Here is a 17,850-nt window from a genome sequence, read left to right as displayed (position 1 = left end):
TATTTATTCACAGTAAAATATATTATTTTTTGGGGGGTGAATGGGGTTGAATTGGAGTTGGGGGGGGTGAATGGTTAAAACTCCATCTTTTTTCTTTTTTTTGCTAAATACACACACACTGTTTTTACTTTTAAAAATATTTTTTACATTTTTATGTTTTGTTTTTTTTTGCTAAATATTCACTATATTTATCTATCTATCTATCTACCTACCTATTTACACACATTTTTAAATACTTTTAAAAATATTTTTTACATTTTTATTTATTCACAGTAAAATATATTATTTTTTGGGGGGTGAATGGGGGTTGAATTGGAGTTGGGGGGGTGAATGGTTAAAACTCCATCTTTTTCTTTTTCGCCAAATACACACACTGTTTTTACTTTTAAAAATATTTTTTACATTTTTATTTATTCACAGTAAAATATATTATGTTTCGGGGGGTGAATGGGAGTTGAATTGGAGTTGGGGGGGTGAATGGTTACAACTCCATCTTTTTTTTTTTTTGCTAAATACACACACACACACTGTTTTTACTTTTAAAAATATTTTTTACATTTTTATTTATTCACAGTAAAATATATTATTTTTCGGGGGGTGAATGGGGGTTGAATTGGAGTTGGGGGGGTGAATGGTTAAAACTCCATCTTTTTTTTTTTTTGCTAAATACACAGACACACACACTGTTTTTACTTTTAAAAATATTTTTTACATTTTTATTTATTCACAGTAAAATATATTATTTTTCGGGGGGTGAATGGGGGTTGAATTGGAGTTGGGGGGGTGAATGGTTAAAACTCCATCTTTTTTTTTTTTTTTTTTTTTCCTAAATACACACACACTGTTTTTACTTTTAAAAATATTTTTTTTAAATTTTTATTTATTCACAGTAAAATATATTATTTTTTGGGGGGTGAATGGGGGTTGAATTGGAGTTGGGGGGTGAATGGTTAAAACTCCATCTTTTTCGCCAAATACACACACAAACACTGTTTTTACTTTTAAAAATATTTTTTACATTTTTATTTATTCACAGTAAAATATATAATTTTTTGGGGGGTGAATGGGGGTTGAATTGGAGTTGGGGGGTGAATGGTTAAAACTCCTTTTTTTTTTTTTTTTTTGCTAAATACACACACACACACTGTTTTTACTTTTAAAAATATTTTTTACATTTTTATTTATTCACAGTAAAATATATTATTTTTTGGGGGGTGAATGGGGGTTGAATTGGAGTTGGGGGGGTGAATGGTTAAAACTCCATCTTTTTTCTTTTTTTTGCTAAATACACACACACACACTGTTTTTACTTTTAAAAATATTTTTTACATTTTTATGTTTTGTTTTTTTTTGCTAAATATTCACTATATTTATCTGTCTATCTACCTACCTATCTATTTACACACATTTTTAAATACTTTTAAAAATATTTTTTACATTTTTATTTATTCACAGTACAATATATTATTTTTTGGGGGGTGAATGGGGGTTGAATTGGAGTTGGGGGGGTGAATGGTTAAAACTCCATCTTTTTCTTTTTCGCCAAATACACACACTGTTTTTACTTTTAAAAATATTTTTTTTACATTTTTATTTATTCACAGTAAAATATATTATTTTTCGGGGGGTGAATGGGGGTTGAATTGGAGTTGGGGGGGGGGTGAATGGTTAAAACTCCATCTTTTTTTTTTTTTGCTAAATACACACACACACTGTTTTTACTTTTAAAAATATTTTTTACATTTTTATTTATTCACAGTAAAATATATTATTTTTTGGGGGGTGAATGGGGGTTGAATTGGAGTTGGGGGGTGAATGGTTAAAACTCCATCTTCTTCTTTTTTTTGCTAAATACACACACACACACACACACACTGTTTTTACTTTTAAAAATATTTTTTACATTTTTATTTATTCACACTAAAATATATTATTTTTCAGGGGGTGAATTGGAGTTGGGGGGGGGTGAATGGTTAAAAGTCCATCTATTTTTTTTTTTTTTTTACTAAATACACACACACACTTTTTTTACTTTTAAAAATATTTTTTTAATTTTTATTTATTCACACTAAAATATCTTATTTTTGGGGGGTGAATGGGGGTTGAATTGGAGTTGGGGGGGGCAGGGTGAATGGTTAAAAGTCCATCTATTATTTTTTTTTTTTTGCTAAATATATACACACATACTTTACTTTTAAAAATATTTTTTCATTTTTATTTATTCACATTAAAATATATTATTTTTGGGGGGGTGAATGGGGGTTGAATTGGAGTTGGGGGGTGAATGGTTAAAAGTCCATCTATTTTTTTTGCTAAATATATACACGCACTTTTTTTACTTTTAAAAATTTTTTTTTACATATATATAAGTAGATATATTATGTATTTTTAACAGTTTTTTAAATAACTTTTTAAAATATGGTTTACATTTTTATTTATTCATGTCAAAAAAAGTATATGTATATATATATATATATATATACATACATACATACACATACACACTGCTCAAAAAAATTAAAGGAACATTTTCAAAACCCATCAGATCTCAATGGGGACAAATCTCCTGCTGGATCTCTATCCTGACATGGACGGGTAATGTGTGAGGAACATAAGGACGCCCCATCGTTTGATGGAAATGAAAATGATCGACCTACAGAGGACTGAATTCAAAGACACTCCGAAAATCAAAGTGAAGAAATGATGCAGCAGGGGAGTCCATTTTGGTGAAATGTCATTGCAGCAACTCAGTAGTTTGTATGGCCCCCACGTGCTTGTATGCATGCCTGACAACATCGGGGGAGGCTCCTAATGAGACCACAGATGGTGTCCTGGGGGAATTTCCTCCCAGATCTGGACCAGGACATCACTGAGCTCCTGGACAGTCTGAGGTGCAACCTGGCGGCGTCGGATGGACCGAAACATGACATCCCAGAGATTTAGGTCAGGTGAGCGTGGGGGCCATTCAATGGTATCAACTCCTTCATTCTTCAGGAACTGACTGCATACTCTCCCCACATGAGGCCAGGCATTGTCGTGCACCAGGAGGAACCCAGGAGCCACTGCACCAGGAGGAACCCAGGAGCCACTGCACCAGGAGGAACCCAGGACTCACTGCACCAGGAGGAACCCAGAACCCACTGCACCAGGAGGAACCCAGGAGCCACTGCACCAGAAGGAACCCAGGAGCCACTGCACCAATGTAGGGTCTGAGAATGGGTCCAAACATTTCATCCCGATACCTAATGGCAGTCAGGGTGCCATTGTCTAGCCTGTAGAGGTCTGTGCGTCCCTCCATGGATATGCCTCCCCAGACCATCACTGACCCACCACCAAAACAGTCATGCTGAACCATGTTACAGGCAGCAGAACGTTCTCCACGGCTTCTCCAGACCCTTTCACGTCTGTCACATGTGCTCAGGGTGAACCTGCTCTCATCTGTGAAAAGCACAGGACGCCAGTGGTGGACCTGCCAATTCTGGGGTCCAATGGCATAGTGTTGGTCACATGACTGTCATTTTCAGCTTGTATTTTTATCATATGACCTCTTAAAGCGCCATGAGATTTACCCTGATGTGTTATCCGTAAGATACCTCGCTGCCAGAAACGTTTTTTTTTTTGTGGTTAGGTTTGGCCATCCATGTACAATGTTACTAGTAGGACATGCTAAATATAGGGCTGGCATTTCACCAATGGAGCTTGTAGGCACACTAGTTTTGACACTTTGACAGCCCACTGCTAGGATCACTTTAAAAAAAATAAAAAAAAAAATTAACAAAAAAACCACACAAACCAAAAAAAACACCCAAACCACAAAAAAACAAAACACAGAACAAACAAAAAACAGAAGCAAAAAAAACCAAAAAGCAAAAAAAACAAACAAAAAACAAAACCAAAAAAACAAAACAAACCAAAAAACAAAAACTACAAAAAACAAAAAAAAAAAACAAAAAACAACACTACAAAAAAACAAAGAAAAACAAAAAAAACAGGCCATTCATGAGTTTCAGGCCTCAGGTCTGACTTCTAAAATTATGGTAATGTGTAAACTTAACATTTAAGAGAGTCTTTTCTATGGTGAAAATTTTTTGGCAAATTATTGTACACAGAAGACACCTTTTATAATTTGCTGCCTGTATCCACTGAGCCTCCACTGAGGCTCAGTGGATACAGGCACAGGCACAATCTGCTGCCTGTATCCACTGAGAATCCTCTGAGCCTGATGGCATAGCTGGTTGGCGTGAAATACACTATATGGCCAAATATATAGACTCCTGAACATCACACCAGTGCCCAGGGCAAAGATGGCGAATTGCTCCCCTTTACACCAGATGTCCCCAGCAGAGTCCCCCTTTACACCAGATGTCCGCAGCAGAGTCCCCCTTTACATCAGACGTCCCCAGCAGAGTCCCCCTTTGCATCAGACGTCCCCAGCAGAGTCCCCCTTTGCATCAGACGTCCCCAGCAGAGTCCCCCTTTGCATCAGACGCCCCCAGCAGAGTCCCCCTTTGCATCAGACGTCCCCAGCAGAGTCCCCCTTTGCATCAGACGTCCCCAGCAGAGTCCCCCTTTGCATCAGACGTCCCCAGCAGAGTCCCCCTTTGCATCAGCCGCCCCCAGCAGAGTCCCCCTTTGCATCAGACGTCCCCAGCAGAGTCCCCCTTTGCATCAGACGTCCCAAGCAGAGTCCCCCTTTGCATCAGACGTCCCCAGCAGAGTCCCCCTTTGCATCAGACGTCCCCAGCAGAGTCCCCCTTTGCATCAGACGTCCCCAGCAGAGTCCCCCTTTGCATCAGACGTCCCCAGCAGAGTCCCGCTTTGCATCAGCCGCCCCCAGCAGAGTCCCCCTTTGCATCAGACGTCCCCAGCAGAGTCCCGCTTTGCATCAGACGTCCCAAGCAGAGTCCCCCTTTGCATCAGACGTCCCCAGCAGAGTCCCCCTTTACATCAGACGTCCCCAGCAGAGTCCCCCTTTACATCAGACATCCCCAGCAGAGTCCCCCTTTACATCAGACGTCCTCATGCTCCCGCATTGTTGCCCCCCCCTCCTTTTCCCCCTTGGTAATCCGTGTCTCCTTCCTCTTCGGTCACATGACAGGGGAGAAAGGGAGGATACAGTCTGCCCACTTCAGTGAGGCGCTGATACTGAGGACAATTGTCAGCGTTGGCTCTTTTCCACCCCATGGAGGCTGGAGAAAAGAAAACTGAATCCTTCCTCCAGCAGCTATCAGCCGCTGCTCCTAACAGGAGCAGGACAAGTGGCCAATGCATACCACCACCCCCCCCCAAACTCAACACTGTGCCTGGGGCAGGTGCGTGCATGCTTGCCCCCCCCCCCCCATATATCCAAAACCATGCAGAATCAAGCACAGACATGCAACGTTCATTGACAGACAATTGGGTATGTAACCTTGTGGTAAGTTTGGTGAAGGTCCTTTTTGTTCTAGTAGGACTAAACCCCTTTGTAAAAAGCCGTCTCCACAGAGATATGGGTTGATGAGTTTGGTGTGGAGGTTCTTGAATGTCTTGCACAGGGGCGGACTGGCCATTCGAGCACTCAGGCACTGCCCGAGGGCCCGGGGTCAGTAGGGGGCCCCATGAAATGCCCCTGGTACCTTTTATAGGCTTTTTTTTGAGTGTGGGCAAGGACACAGGGGCCCCATGATCCCCTATTGCCTGGGGGCCCCATGAGTTGTCAGTCCGCCCCTGGTCCTGCACAGAGCCCTGATCTCAATCCTACTGAACCTGACCTCAAAAATTGTTCTTTTGGCTAAATGTGCGCACATTCCCACAGACTCACTCCAAAAACGCATGGAAAACCTTCCAGTTCGTGTGGAAGCTGTTATGGCAGCTAAAGGGTCAAGTCCAAATCAATGGCTATTGTTGGGGAATGGGATGTGCAAGAAACTCAGACAGTAGGAGGTTTATTTACTAAAGCTGGAGAGTGCAAAATCAGGATCACTTCTGTATAGAAACCTTCCAGGTTTTATTGCCAAAGCTTAATTAACTGCCTCCTGCCCGCCATATAATGTAATGACGGGTGCAAGGCGGTTCTCTCATTCTGGGAGGACGTCATATGATGTCCTCCCATTCGAACCGCGCATGCACGGCTCCGGGAGCACACAGCGTGGTGATTGGTAGTGCGCCGTGTCCCTCAGACACAGCGGATCACCGATCAATGGATCGGTCATGTGATCAGCTGTGTCCAATCACATGTAATTAGGGAAATGCCGGTTAACCCCCTTTCTCTCCTCAGAAGCTGTCACGCTGACAGGAGAGGAGAGCCGGTAATCGGCTTTACTCAGAGGGGACTTATACACTGGTCATCAGGGCACTGATGATCAGTGTAGCCCCAGCAGCACCACCTGTCAGTGCCTACCAGTGCCACATATCAGCGCCGCCTACCAGTGCCCATCAGTGATGCCTGTCAATCCCCATCAGTGCCACCTACCAGTGCCTCCTCATCAGTGCCCATCAGTGCCACCTATCAGTGCAGCCTCATTAGCACACATCAGTGAAGGAAAAAAAAAATCACTTATTTAAAAAATTTTATAACAAAAACTAAGAAAAAACTTTTTTTTTTTCAAACTTTTCAGTTGTTTTTGGTTTGTTTAGCAAACAAAAAACCCAGTGGGGATTAAATACCACCAAAAGAAAGCTCTGTCTCAAAAAAAATGATAAAAATTTCATATGGGTACAGTGTTGCATGACCGCACAATTGTCAAAGTGTGACAGCGCTGAAAGCTGAAAATTGGCCTGGGCAGGAAGGGGGTATAAGTGCCCGGTAGGCGAGGGGTTAAACAAGCTGAGATTAGAAGCCGATTGGTTTCTAGGCAGAAGTGAGTCTGATTTTGTAGGGTGAACAGCCTCTCAGTCTAACAGCCATTGAAATAATTGTCAAGTTGGGGTGAGGTGAGGCCCCTATATTGAGACCTCTATATTGATGGCCAATGGTTTTGAAATGGGGGATGTCAAACAAGTTCATATAGGTGACGTGGTCAGATTTTCACAAACTGCCATAGCGTGCAGAACAGCCTCTCAACCAAACTCCAGAAGAACCCTTCCAAAAAAAAAAAAATTCAGGTCTTGGGGAACCCCTGTTAAAGAAAATTTATTGGGGGGGGGAAGAGTCAGTGGGAAATTGCCACTTACATTGATAGTTTGAGACAAAAGCCACCTTGATGTGCTGGTCAGAATGCTACTCTTACATACGCCTTAAAAAGACCATTGGCACCATATTGGTTCTGCCACATAGTGTTGGCCCCAGAATTATGCCGGCACTATAAGAAGGTACAAGTGAAACTCAAAAAATTAGAATATGGTGCAAAAGTTCATTTATTTCAGTGCAGCAACTTAAAAGGTGAAACTAATATATGAGACTCATTACATGCAAAGCAAGATAGTTCAAGCCGTGATTTGTCATCATTGTGATGATTATGGCTTACAGCTCATGAAAACCCCAAATCCACAATCTCAGAAAATGAGAATATTGTGAAAAGGTGCAATATTCTCGGCTCAAAGTGTCCCACTCTAATCAGATAATTAAGCCATAACACCTGCAAAGGGTTCCTGAGCCTTTAAATGGTCTCTCAGTCTGGTTCAGTAGGAATCACAATCATGGGAAAGACTGCTGACCTGACACCATCATTGACACCCTCCATAAGGAGAGAAAGCCTCAAGAAGAATGGAGAGGCCCAAGGACCCCGAGTATGGAGGAAGAATGGAGAGGCCCAAGGACCCCGAGTATGGAGGAAGAATGGAGAGGCCCAAGGACCCCGAGTATGGAGGAAGAATGGAGAGGCCCAAGGACCCCGAGTATGGAGGAAGAATGGAGAGGCACAAGGGCCCCGAGTATGGAGGAAGAATGGAGAGGCACAAGGGCCCCGAGTATGGAGGAAGAATGGAGAGGCACAAGGGCCCCGAGTATGGAGGAAGAATGGAGAGGCACAAGGGCCCCGAGTATGGAGGAAGAATGGAGAGGCACAAGGGCCCCGAGTATGGAGGAAGAATGGAGAGGCACAAGGGCCCCGAGTATGGAGGAAGAATGGAGAGGCACACACTGCAAGATGCTTGAAGTCCAGTGTGAAGTTTCCACAGTCTGTGTTGATTTGGGGAGCCATGTCATCTGCTGGTGTTGGTCCACTGTGCTTCATTAAGTCCAGGGTCAACGCAGCCGTCTACGAGGAGATTTTGGAGCACTTCATGCTTCCTTCCGCAGACGAGCTTTATGGGGATGCTGACTTCATTTTCCAGCAGGACTTGGCTCCGCCCACACTGCCAAAAGCACCAAAACCTGGTTCAATGACTGTGGGATTACTGTGCTTGATTGGCCAACAAATTCACCTGACCTGAACCTCAGAGAATCTATGGGGCATTGCCAAGAGCAAGATGAGAGACATGAGACCGAACAATGCAGAAGAGCTGAAGGCCGCTATTGAAGCATCCTGGTCTTCCATAACACCTCAGCAGTGCCACAGGCTGATAGCTTCCATGCCACGCCGCATTGAGGCAGTAATTGCTGAAAAAGGGGCCCAAACCAAGTACTGAGTACATATGCAGCTTCTACTTTTCAGAGGTCCGATATGGTTCTATGTACAATCCGTGTTTTATTGATTGCATGGAATATTCTCATTTTCTGAGATTGTGGATTTGGGGTTTTCATGAGCTGTAAGCCATAATCATCACAATGATGACAAATCACGGCTTGAACTATCTTGCTTTGCATGTAATGAGTCTCATATATTAGTTTCACCTTTTAAGTTGCTGCACTGAAATTAACTTTTGCACGATATTCTAATTTTTCGAGTTTCACCTGTAAAGTCAATCAGTCACAGCTCAGAAACCCCCCTAGCAACCTCTGGAGGAACGCTAGTATTTCATGGAACCCTTGTTGAGAACAGCTGGTGTAGAACAATCCCTGTCCACATGGCTCAGTTACGTACTTTACACAACAAATACTGCCGGGAACAGTAGTCCTAACCATTTTAGGTACGGAGTTCCGCTCATCAAATTACAAAAAGTGAAAAAAATACGATTTATTTTAAATTTGGGGTAGGCAAGGAAAAAGGTTACATGAGTACAAGGAAGACATGTTTTAAGCTCACATCTAGAAGTTTGACTCATTATATTACATCACACACATTTACACATATATTTGCTTTCAACAACATTAAAGTGGTTTTATAAAGTGCTTCATTTATTTATTTATTTTTTTTTAAACATTCACCATCATGACTGGAAGACCTATCGACAGGTGCAAGACTCCGCCATCATATTTTCGTATTCCTTGTATAGAATATTGCCGCCTGGCTCAATCATAAGAACGCTGATGGGACCATAGGAGTAAGGGACACAAGAAGGACGGGGGACGTTCCCATCAACTACCTGACTGATAAAGTTCTGAATAATGGCGTGGTTGGGAGAATTGTACCCCGAATGAAGGACTTGGGGGCAATCTCCCATACAGAAGCCAGGGTTGTACCTATGCGGAGCAATGATCCAGTGGTCCCATCCTAGCTGGTGGAAGCTCACCCAGAATGGATGCAGCGAGCAGTGATTCTTGGACTGTCTACCTTGTTTGGGAATCTTCGGAAGCTTCGTGCCGATTGTTTCTGCTCGACGTGGTTTCCTCACCAGCGTGCCGGACTTACTCTCATCTGGATTCAAAGAGACCATGCCCTCTTCGGATCGATTGTGAACAGTGTAGTTGAAATACATTAACAAGAAGGGAACGTGGGCTGGGGAAATTGCCAACGAGACTAGAGGACGATTCCTGGTATGCCTACATGACATCTGAATGTGCAAAACGTGGCCGGGGTGGTCCACCAGTGGTTTGGCATAGGACGTGAGATCTGTCTCAACCCACTTGCGCATTCCACTGGGAACTCTTGTTTTGGAGGAGACACCAACATTTGGCACGAGATCCACCTTACATAAATAGTAATTGTCCTTGAAATGGAGTGCTCTTGGGTGTATTACTGTTGCCCTTTGAAGTTCTTCTGCTTTTACATTGTGAAGGTTGAATTTCAAGTCTTGGATCCACCAAGACCCTTCTGGAAAACAAAAGACAAATAGTCAAACTATACTTAAAGCCCAAACTTTTTTTTTTTAGCATAAAAAAATGGTTGACTGCCCTGTCAGGTTCTTCTTGCTGTCTGTGCCCCACTAGGGGCAATGGGATTACCTTTACTAGTCCTCTAGACCAGTGGTCTCCAAAGTACGGCCCTGGGGCCAGATGTTGCCCTTTGCCCGCTTTTATCTGACCCTTCGGATCTTATTCCACGCCCACTGTCAGCAACAGTGGGGCATAATTCCTCCCACTGACACCAATGATGGGGCACTACTCCTCCCACTGACACCAATGATGGGGCACTACTCCTCCCACTGACACCAACGATGGGGCACTACTCCTCCCACTGACACCAACGATGGGGCACTACTCCTCCCACTGACACCAACGATGGGGCACTGTTCCTCCCACTGACACCAACGATAGGACTCTGTTCCTCCCACTGACACCAACGATGGGGCACTACTACTCCCACTGACACCAACGATGGGGCACCGTTCCTCCCACTGACACCAACGATGGGGCACCGTTCCTCCCACTGACACCAACGATGGGGCACCGTTCCTCCCACTGACACCAACGATGGGGCACCGTTCCTCCCACTGACACCAACGATGGGGCACCGTTCCTCCCACTGACACCAACGATGGGGCACCGTTCCTCCCACTGACACCAACGATGGGGCACCGTTCCTCCCACTGACACCAACGATGGGGCACCGTTCCTCCCACTGACACCAACGATGGGGCACCGTTCCTCCCACTGACACCAACGATGGGGCACCGTTCCTCCCACTGACACCAACGATGGGGCACCGTTCCTCCCACTGACACCAACGATGGGGCACCGTTCCTCCCACTGACACCAACGATGGGGCACCGTTCCTCCCACTGACACCAACGATGGGGCACCGTTCCTCCCACTGACACCAACGATGGGGCACCGTTCCTCCCACTGACACCAACGATGGGGCACCGTTCCTCCCACTGACACCAACGATGGGGCACCGTTCCTCCCACTGACACCAACGATGGGGCACCGTTCCTCCCACTGACACCAACGATGGGGCACCGTTCCTCCCACTGACACCAACGATGGGGCACCGTTCCTCCCACTGACACCAACGATGGGGCACCGTTCCTCCCACTGACACCAACGATGGGGCACCGTTCCTCCCACTGACACCAACGATGGGGCACCGTTCCTCCCACTGACACCAACGATGGGGCACTACTCCTCCTACTGACACCAATGATGGGGCACTACTCCTCCCACTGACACCAACGATGGGGCACTACTCCTCCCACTGACACCAACGATGGGGCACTATTCCTCCCACTGGCACCAACGATGGGGCACTATTCCTCCCACTGGCACCAACGATGGGGCACTATTCCTCCCACTGACACCAATGATGGGGCACTATTCCTCCCACTGATACCAATGATGGGGCACTATTCCTCCCACTGACACCAATGATGGGGCACTATTCCTCCCACTGACACTAACAATGGGGCACTATTCCTCCCACTGATACCAATGATGGGGCACTATTCCTCCCACTGACACCAATGATGGAGCACTATTCCTCCCACTGACACCAATGATGGGGCACTATTCCTCCCACTGACACCAATGATGGGGCACTATTCCTCCCACTGATAACAATGATGGGGCACTATTCCTCCCACTGACACTAACAATGGGGCACTATTCCTCCCACTGACACTAACAATGGGGCACTATTCCTCCCACTGACACTAACAATGGGGCACTACTCCCACTAATACCAATAATGTGAAACTATACCCCCCTTATACCATGTTCTGCTCCCTCTGGTCACAGTCCAGCCCTCGTAAAGTTTGAAGGACAGTGAACTGGTCCTTTGTTTACAAAGTTTGGAGACCCCCGCTCTAGACAGAAGAGGGAATCTCTTTAGGACAAGAGAAATAATTTTTCCTCAAGAGGGACCCTTGAAAAAAAAAAAAAAAAAAGTCTAAGGGAACCCCTGCTATAGTCAAATAATTGGTGGTCAGTGGGAAGGGTGCCCCTTACATTGGGGGGTCAGTGGGAAGGGTGCCCCTTACATCGGGGGGTCAGTGGGAAGGGTGCCCCTTATAGTTGGAAGAATGCCACTCTTACAGACTAATGCAGGCCATAGACAGGTCAAAAATCGGCCGATTTTCCAGCCAAAAGAAAAAAAAAAAACCGGCAGATTTTCACACCATTAGTGGGTTAATTAATCAGCCGTTTTTTGGGGTTTTGGCACATTTCTTTTCATCTGTAAAGTTGGGAAAAAAAAAAAAAAAAAAAAATCGGCCGATTTTCCAGCCAATGATGGGCAAATTGGAAGATCATTTTACCGATAAAAAAAATCTGCACATCAGCCGTGACCAGAAAGAAAAAAAGAAAGAGCGAGAAAAAAAAAAAAAAAAAGAAAGAGCGAGAAAAAAAAAAAAAAGAAAGAGCAAAAAAAAGGAAGAAAAAAGGGGGGGGGGAAAGGGGGGGAAGGGGGAGAAAAGGGGGGGAAAGGGGGGGAAAGGGGGGGAAAGGGGGGGAAAGGGGGGGAAAGGGGGTTAAGGGGGGTTGGAAAAGGGGGTTAAGGGGGGTTGGAAAAGGGGGTTAAGGGGGGTTGGAAAAGGGGGGGGGGAAGGGGAAAAAGGGGAAAGAAGGGGAAAAGGGAAAAAAAAAAAAAAAAAAAAAAGAGGAAAAACAAAAAGAAGAAAAAGAAGAAGAATTCCAGTCCGCTATTATATTTTATATGAAAAGTATTGAAGTTGCAACAATGTATCCATTTGTATCCGAATAAAAGCATCTGTATCCAAAATGGATACAAATGGATACATTGTTGCAACTGCAAGACTTTTTCATGTCAACTATAATAGCGGAGCTCTCTGCAAGGGACAGAAGTCAGTAAATGCCGGCCGTAGACGGGACGAAAATCGGTTGATTTTTTTCACCGTTGGTGGTAACGTCTGCCTATTAAACGACCGATTTTTTTTTTTTTTTTTTTAAAGAGTCTGGTTTTCGACCCGTCTATGGCCTGCAAAAGTCATAATTGGTGCCATGCTGCTGGCTCTGTCAAGCCTCATTGACCTTGGAACTATACAAAAACACCAAATGGGGGTCAGCCACAGCTCAGAGAACCCCTGGAAACCTTTGAGGAACACTGCTTGAGAATGTATGTCGCTTTTGAAAAAAAAAAAAAAAAAACATTTATGGAAGATTCCCATTCCAGTGAGAAAAACATTTGGAATTTTCAATCATTTTCAGTCCAATGCTTACCAGGACAAAGAGGACAAATCTCCCCACTGGGGTCACAGACAGCAATACAAAACCCAACAGAGGATCAAACCCTTCCCAACTTGATCCAAAAATTCCATAAGCTGCAACATGTTAAAATGGACTCTACCCTAGATAGCCAAAAAAAAAAAAAGAATTAAATTAAATAGTAATAATATTAAAAAATATATATCTCCTATAAAATTGTCATAGTATAAAATTTTTTCAAATTTTATTTAAAACCCCACCGCACACACCAGTCCATCATAGTGTCCTTGCAGGTCAGTGCCCCTCACTGGGGTAAATTGATGAAAAGCTACTTTAGGCTTAATTCTTACCACTCTGTGTGCGGCGCAGTGCTGATGTGCCAGTTGTGTCGCATCTCACTGTTGACTTTTTTTTTAAACTTTATTGAAAAGACACAGTTGTAGTTGTATCGGCAGCAGAAAAACGCGGGGGTGTGAATTGGGCACATAGGAGACCAGGCATTTTGCCTTTTCTTGCTGTGGGACTGTTCTGGAATAGTCGCCTAATGCAGACGCTTAATGTGTTACTAAACCCTGGACCCTGCATTCACTATATCCGCTCTCCCCGGACCCCGCATTCACTATATCCGCTCTCCCCGGACCCCGCATTCACTATATCCGCTCTCCCCGGACCCCGCATGCACTATATCCGCTCTCCCCGGACCCCGCATGCACTATATCCGCTCTCCCCGGACCCCGCATGCACTATATCCGCTCTCCCCGGACCCCGCATGCACTATATCCGCTCTCCCCGGACCCCGCATGCACTATATCCGCTCTCCCCGGACCCCGCATGCACTATATCCGCTCTCCCCGGACCCCGCATGCACTATATCCGCTCTCCCCGGACCCCGCATGCACTATATCCGCTCTCCCCGGACCCTGCATTCACTATATCCGATCTCCCCGGACCCTGCATTCACTATATACGATCTCCCCGGACCCCACATTCACTATATCCGCTCTCCCCGGACCCCACATTCACTATATCCGGTCTTCCCGGACCCCACATTCACTATATCCGGTCTCCCCGGACCCCGCATTCACTATATCCGGTCTCCCCGGACCCTGCATTCTCCCCGGACCCCGCATTCACTATATCTGCTCTCCCTGGACCCCGCATTCACTATATCTGCTCTCCCCGGACCCGCATTCACTATATCTGCTCTCCCGGACCCCGCATTCACTATATCTGCTCTCCCCAAACCCCGCATGCACTATATCTGGTCTCCCCAGACCCTGCATTCACTATATCTGGTCTTCCCGGACCCTGCATTCACTATATCTGCTCTCCCCGGGCCCAACATTCACTAAATCTGCTCTCCCCGGACCCTGCATTCACTATATGTAGTTGTATCGGCAGCAGAAAAACGCGGGGGTGTGAATTGGGCACATAGGAGACCAGGCATTTTGCCTTTTCTTGCTGTGGGACTGTTCTGGAATAGTCGCCTAATGCAGACGCTTAATGTGTTACTAAACCCTGGACCCTGCATTCACTATATCCGCTCTCCCCGGACCCCGCATTCACTATATCCGCTCTCCCCGGACCCCGCATGCACTATATCCGCTCTCCCCGGACCCCGCATGCACTATATCCGCTCTCCCCGGACCCCACATGCACTATATCCGCTCTCCCCGGACCCCACATTCACTATATCCGCTCTCCCCGGACCCCACATTCACTATATCCGGTCTTCCCGGACCCCACATTCACTATATCCGGTCTCCCCGGACCCCACATTCACTATATCCGGTCTCCCCGGACCCCACATTCACTATATCCGGTCTCCCCGGACCCTGCATTCACTATATCCGCTCTCCCCGGACCCCGCATTCACTATATCTGCTCTCCCTGGACCCCGCATTCACTATATCTGCTCTCCCCGGACCCGCATTCACTATATCTGCTCTCCCCGGACCCTGCATTCACTATATCTGCTCTCCCTGGACCCCGCATTCACTATATCTGCTCTCCCCGGACCCGCATTCACTATATCTGGTCTCCCCGGACCCTGCATTCACTATATCTGCTCTCCCGGGACCCAGCATTCACTATATCTGCTCTCCCGGGACCCTGCATTCACTATATCTGGTATCCCCGGACCCTGCATTCACTATATCTGCTCTCCCGGGACCCTGCATTCACTATATCTGGTCTCCCACAGTACACATTACATGGAAATGCTAAATCCCTTTTCCCATCAGCAGTATAGAGCAGTCTTGTGACTTCTATCAGTGTCCAGCAGAGCACATATTAAAGCTTTCAGAAGTTTTCATTTTGCTCTAGGAGGATGCAGAACCCCTGACCTCTGTCTGGACAGTGCTGATCACATGCACTCCAAGAAAAAAAACCTCTCTCGTAATACACACTAAACTGAGCATGTGCAGAGTGTTCCTACATGATATGTCTCATCAGAAGAGAAGAGCTGTACTGGAAGAAGGGGAGGATCAGAGAAGACAGAATCAAACAGCCTTTTTACACAATACAGAGGGTTAACCCCTTAGGTTCCACAATGAGTATACCCAGCATGCTTTGCTGCATCCACAGACGGCTGCTGCGGGGGATCCGTCAGGGAAGGGAAGGGTACATTCGTCATTTACCGTACCGCCCTAATGGTACATGGATGGCAAATGCATACAGGTTGGATTTCCTCTTCCTGTTGGGTCTCTAGGACAGGAAGTGAAGGGAAATTTCCCCCCAATGGTACACAGACAGCAAATGCATACAGTTTAGATTTCCTCTTACTTCCTGTTGTGTCTCTAGGACAGGAAGTGAAGGGAAATTTCTCCCAAAGGTACACGGATGGCAAATGCATACAGTTTAGATTTCCTGTTGTGTCACCAGGACAGGAAATGAAGGGAAATTTCCCCCTAATGGTACACGGATGGCAAATGCATACAGTTTAGATTTCCTCTTCCTGTTGTGTCTCTAGGACAGTAAGTGAAGAGAAATTTCTCCCAAAGGTACATGGTTGGCAAATGCATACACTTTTGATTTCCTCTCACTTCCTGTTGTGTCTCCAAGACAGGAAGTGAAGGGAAATTTCCCCCAATGGTACAGACAGCAGATACATACACTACGTATTTTCCTGGTCCAACTACATTGTCCAGCATTGCCAAACCTCTCACCTGTGATAAAAGACGTTTGATGGACAGGTCTCACCAGCCTCACCGCAGCTCCGGGGACTTTGCTCGCCTTGGGCCTTCCATCGGCGTCCGCTGACCGGCGATACAGCGTCAGCATGAAGCGAAGGTGTTGTGAGCTCAGCTCCTGCTTGGCCACCGTCTCGGGCTTCAGGGGCCCGTGGTCCAGCAATGTCTGAATAAGCGGCAGAGCGTCACACCTCATCAACGCGCCCAAGCCGTTCCGTTCTGCCGCAGCAGGCAAGGCGACCATAAATAGCCAGAGAAGCAATAAATAGTGAGGATGCCCGGCCATCATGGTGCCGGAGGGTCAGGCGGTCCCATATGGCAGAGACCACTAGCAGGAAGGTTCATGGAGGGGCAGAGAGGGAGCGGGCTTCAGCAGAGACATGGAAGGCCGGGAGGGATCCTGAGAGCAGCAGCAACAGTATCCTCCCCAGGTGAAGCCATTATGAAATGGGAGGAGCTATAATCAGTGTTCACTATGATCCCTGAACTCCAAACCACTGAGCTGTGCAAATACACTGTGCAATGGAGGAAACCCAGTCACTGCTGACCACACCCACTGACACAACATGGAGGAAACCCAGCACACGGCAGAGGAGACTTATATACCCTTCCATCTCTGACATGGGGAGGAGGGGCACCTGATTAACCTCTTCACTCCCAGAGACACCTCGCTCCATCCCTCCGTCTCTCCTTCATTCCCACCTTTGTTCTCTCTAATAAAATACTAATAACAACCACAATAATACCAAAACTACTACTTATAATAAAAATATGTCTACTACTAAACATAGTTATAATAATGAATAAACCACTACTACTAATACTACGTATAATAATAATAATAATAATAATATGTATACTACTAATACTACGTATAATAATAATAATAATAATAATAACATGTATACTACTAATACTACGTATAATAATAATAATAATAATAATAACATGTATACTACTAATACTATGTATAATAATAATAATATGTATACTACTAATACTATGTATAATAATAATAATAATATGTATACTACTAATACTATGTATAATAATAATAATATGTATACTACTAATACTATGTATAATAATAATAATAATATGTATACTACTAATACTGTGTATAATAATAATAATATGTATACTACTAATACTATGTATAATAATAATAATAATATGTATACTACTAATACTATGTATAATAATAATAATAATATGTATACTACTAATACTATGTATAATAATAATAATAACATGTATACTACTAATACTATGTATAATAATAATAATAATATGTATACTACTAATACTATGTATAATAAT

At 45.0% G+C, this 17,850-nt stretch overlaps 1 protein-coding gene across 1 annotated transcript; it reads right to left on the bottom strand.

The window, feature by feature from the left end:
- Positions 1–9,020: 9,020 nt before the first annotated feature.
- On the bottom strand, positions 9,021–16,963 carry BMP15 (bone morphogenetic protein 15). Its single transcript, XM_089654074.1, has 2 exons — positions 16,507–16,963; positions 9,021–10,052 (listed from the first exon to the last, which is right to left on the bottom strand). The coding sequence occupies exons 1-2, from the start codon at positions 16,817–16,819 to the stop codon at positions 9,244–9,246; spliced, it is 1,122 nt and encodes a 373-aa protein (XP_089510200.1). The 5' UTR covers positions 16,820–16,963; the 3' UTR covers positions 9,021–9,243.
- Positions 16,964–17,850: the final 887 nt, after the last annotated feature.

Source organism: Staurois parvus, unplaced genomic scaffold, assembly GCF_062004578.1.
Source record: "Staurois parvus isolate SC_StPar_1 unplaced genomic scaffold, SC_StPar_1.0 ptg000739l, whole genome shotgun sequence".
NCBI lineage: Eukaryota > Metazoa > Chordata > Amphibia > Anura > Ranidae > Staurois > Staurois parvus.
Note: the sequence above shows the minus strand (reverse complement) of the source record. Positions and strands in the feature narration are given on the sequence as shown.